This window comes from Melampsora larici-populina, assembly GCF_000204055.1.
Source record: "Melampsora larici-populina 98AG31 unplaced genomic scaffold MELLAscaffold_22, whole genome shotgun sequence".
Classification (NCBI taxonomy): domain Eukaryota; kingdom Fungi; phylum Basidiomycota; class Pucciniomycetes; order Pucciniales; family Melampsoraceae; genus Melampsora; species Melampsora laricis-populina.
Window position 1 is genome coordinate 131,865 of NW_006768786.1, and position 2,765 is coordinate 134,629.

The 2,765-nt window shown below is 45.4% G+C and overlaps 1 protein-coding gene across 1 annotated transcript in view; it reads right to left on the minus strand.

Moving 5' to 3' along the window:
* MELLADRAFT_63753 (uncharacterized protein) overlaps nucleotides 1-847 on the minus strand; it is a gene marked incomplete at both ends in the record, with an annotated part of 1,285 nt that extends 438 nt beyond the window's left edge. The window contains 4 exons of the mRNA XM_007410927.1: nucleotides 18-49; nucleotides 114-266; nucleotides 329-715; nucleotides 773-847. Coding sequence (XP_007410989.1) covers nucleotides 18-49; nucleotides 114-266; nucleotides 329-715; nucleotides 773-847 — 647 coding nt within the window. The remainder of the gene's footprint in view (nucleotides 1-17; nucleotides 50-113; nucleotides 267-328; nucleotides 716-772) is intronic.
* Nucleotides 848-2,765: the final 1,918 nt, after the last annotated feature.

Genomic DNA, 2,765 nt, shown 5'->3' on the forward strand with positions numbered 1-2,765 from the left:
TCGGAGTGCTGACAGACTCGGCACCAGTGGCTACGGAGATCGCGTAGACCTGGAAAGGGAAATGTCAGTAACGAGAGCGATATGGATTAGCATGATGGGGCCCTGCAACATACATCGACTTGCCACATGTGGCGGGCTACATCTTTACCGGTAACATAACCCATGATAGTCATTTCCCGTCCTCGCTGAAATAGATTCTGGACTTTAGCGAGGTTGCGTACTGGCCGGCACCAGTACTCCATCTGGAATTCAATGTTCGTACCGGTCTAGGGAGCGGTCATGTCAGCGGGGCGACGATGAGGGCGGGGTTAGAAGCCTGAAAGCGTACCACTGGATTATAATCCGTGTGTTGCACGATACAGATTGTAGTAGGCTTCCCGTCGTGCGCAGGCTCCTGGATAACCCGTTTGCTGAGAATGATACCGATGGAGGACACAGCGGTGTTGTTGATCAAAGCACCGGGAAAGGCCTCTGAGTTGCCGAGGTGCACGACATGGCTGAATTCATGGACACAATTGGAGGGTGTTGGGTTGTTAGGTGCAAAGAACTTGCCCTTGGCGAAGTACATCTCGCCAACGGTGACTGCGGTGCCAGATCCGGAGAATGACGTAAGGTGTGTAGGGTGTTTGTGAGCGTCGTTACCCTCGATCCCGCCGCAGCTGATACCGGTCTGGGCAACGCGATAGCCAACGTTTGCGTTGAGGGTGCTAGCGATCTAAAGAAGGAATTAGGAATGATGTGACGGGGAAGATAATGGAAATGCTGTGCTAACCATGCCAGAGACTTCCCAACAAGCAGAAATGTAGACGGGGTGGGAGACACAACGATTGGAAGGGGAAGCCGACATATTTATGAATAAAGGGAAACAGGAGGAGTAAGGCAAATGCGGATTTGTTTGCAGAATGCTAATAACAAAATGAGATCGACAGATGAGAATGAAAAGAAATTGTTGGGGAGTAAGCCAAATTGATAGCTTCCAGAGTTGGGTTATTATACCTTGGAATGGTTGGTGGGCTGTCGACGAATTGACCGAGTGCGGTCGGAGGTTAGCCTGGCTGTGAGGGCGAGAAAGAGTGTGGGTGATCATGCCGGTTGGAGTGCTAATTCATTTATTTGTGGACTGGTCAGGCATCAGTCAAGGCGCACGTGGTTGGTATTGTAAGGTCCATATGGATGGTGGTTGGGTGGAGCGGTTCAGATAATGACGGGTGAGCAGACTGATGGTTAAGACTGGCGGTGCACGAGGGGTGGTTGCGAAGTATGGGGGCATGTTGATTCATTAATCTCAAATCTGGGGAGAATTGGTGTAATGGAATGGCGGTAACGTGTGACAGGGCAGTGGAAACAATCACCGCAGTGACTGCACGAGTCAATGAATTGGGTGCAGGATTGGACAACAGGTCAGAACCTGACAGTACCACCGTAGCCCATCTTGTGTTATTAGTAATAGAAGATCTAGTTGGTCTGAGTTTGAGTCTAATACTTTGAGATGTGAGTTCTTTCTTCTTGAAAATCCGGGTTGTATCCAATGAATTCTAATCTTAATCTATTCTAATCTGTGAGTTTCAATCTGATTTCTTCTTTTCTTTTCTTCTCGATTGTCCTGTGGTTCCTCGATCCTTGGTTGAGATCCGACAATATGTTATGGCTCTATCTGTACGGTCTTTGTGATGAGGGATCAAGGGTTCTAAGCAGCAACCAGGTCCTATAATGAGATTGTCGGATGAAGGAAAAAGGACTACAACTGGAGTAATGCGCTAGTACAACATAGTGTTAGATGTGTGACATGTATGTAAGAGTTTCACAGATTGGACTCGTAACACCAAAGTAACCTGTGGCACCTCTGAATCTTCTGGGTATAAAGTACTGCAGGCTCCACACTTGTAAGACCAACCAGAGCTCTGAGCCAGATCCTTAGAAGGACAGCTCAGCCATCCCACTGGCATCAAATCCTTGTCTTAGAGGCAACTAACTGCAGTCTTCACTTGGGTGTACCAATTGAATACTTTTATCTTTGTTTACTCTTCACCTTTTTTAGTGAAGAGTCAGCCCAACAGTTGCTGACTCCTCACATTTTTTATCCAATTTTGATTCAAAAAAATCTGTGGCCACCACCTGCTGGTGAATTGATATTAAAGCCAACAACTTTTTTAAAATATTTTTTGATGAAAGATAGTTGATGATAGGACTTGAGTGGATGGGGGGATGAGATGCAAGGGCTAGTGAGGGTGTCCCACAATGTATAATAGATTGCAAGTGAGGAGTAGGACATCTACTCCTCATGGCTCATGAATTCTACATGGTACAGTACAAGCATAAGCCTTATAGTGATGTAAGATTATAACACCACCCCTCCTCTAATGCAATGACCTCCTCTTGCAGGCCAGCATTTTCCACAGGTTGGCATTGAAAAATCTCATAGGGAACAAGCTTCACCCTCTTACCTTTCTACTTGATTTTCTATACCTTGATTCTAATCCTGGATATGGCTTGTTAAATGTTAGGTCTCTTGCGTTATTGAGTCAATTCTCTGGTTCCCAAGTGTTGTAAGATGAGTCATGCCCTTGCCAACTGATGAAATAATATATCCTATTTTCCTTATTTCTTTTACCTAACATCTCCTTGACCTCAAATTCTTCTTTGTCATTAACAATGATTGGTGGAGGTAGGCTTTGTTCTTGACCTTCTATTATGCTTTTTGGAATCTACCTCAATAAGTTAATGTGAAAGAATGGATGTATCTGTCTCATAGTTTTGGGTAGTGG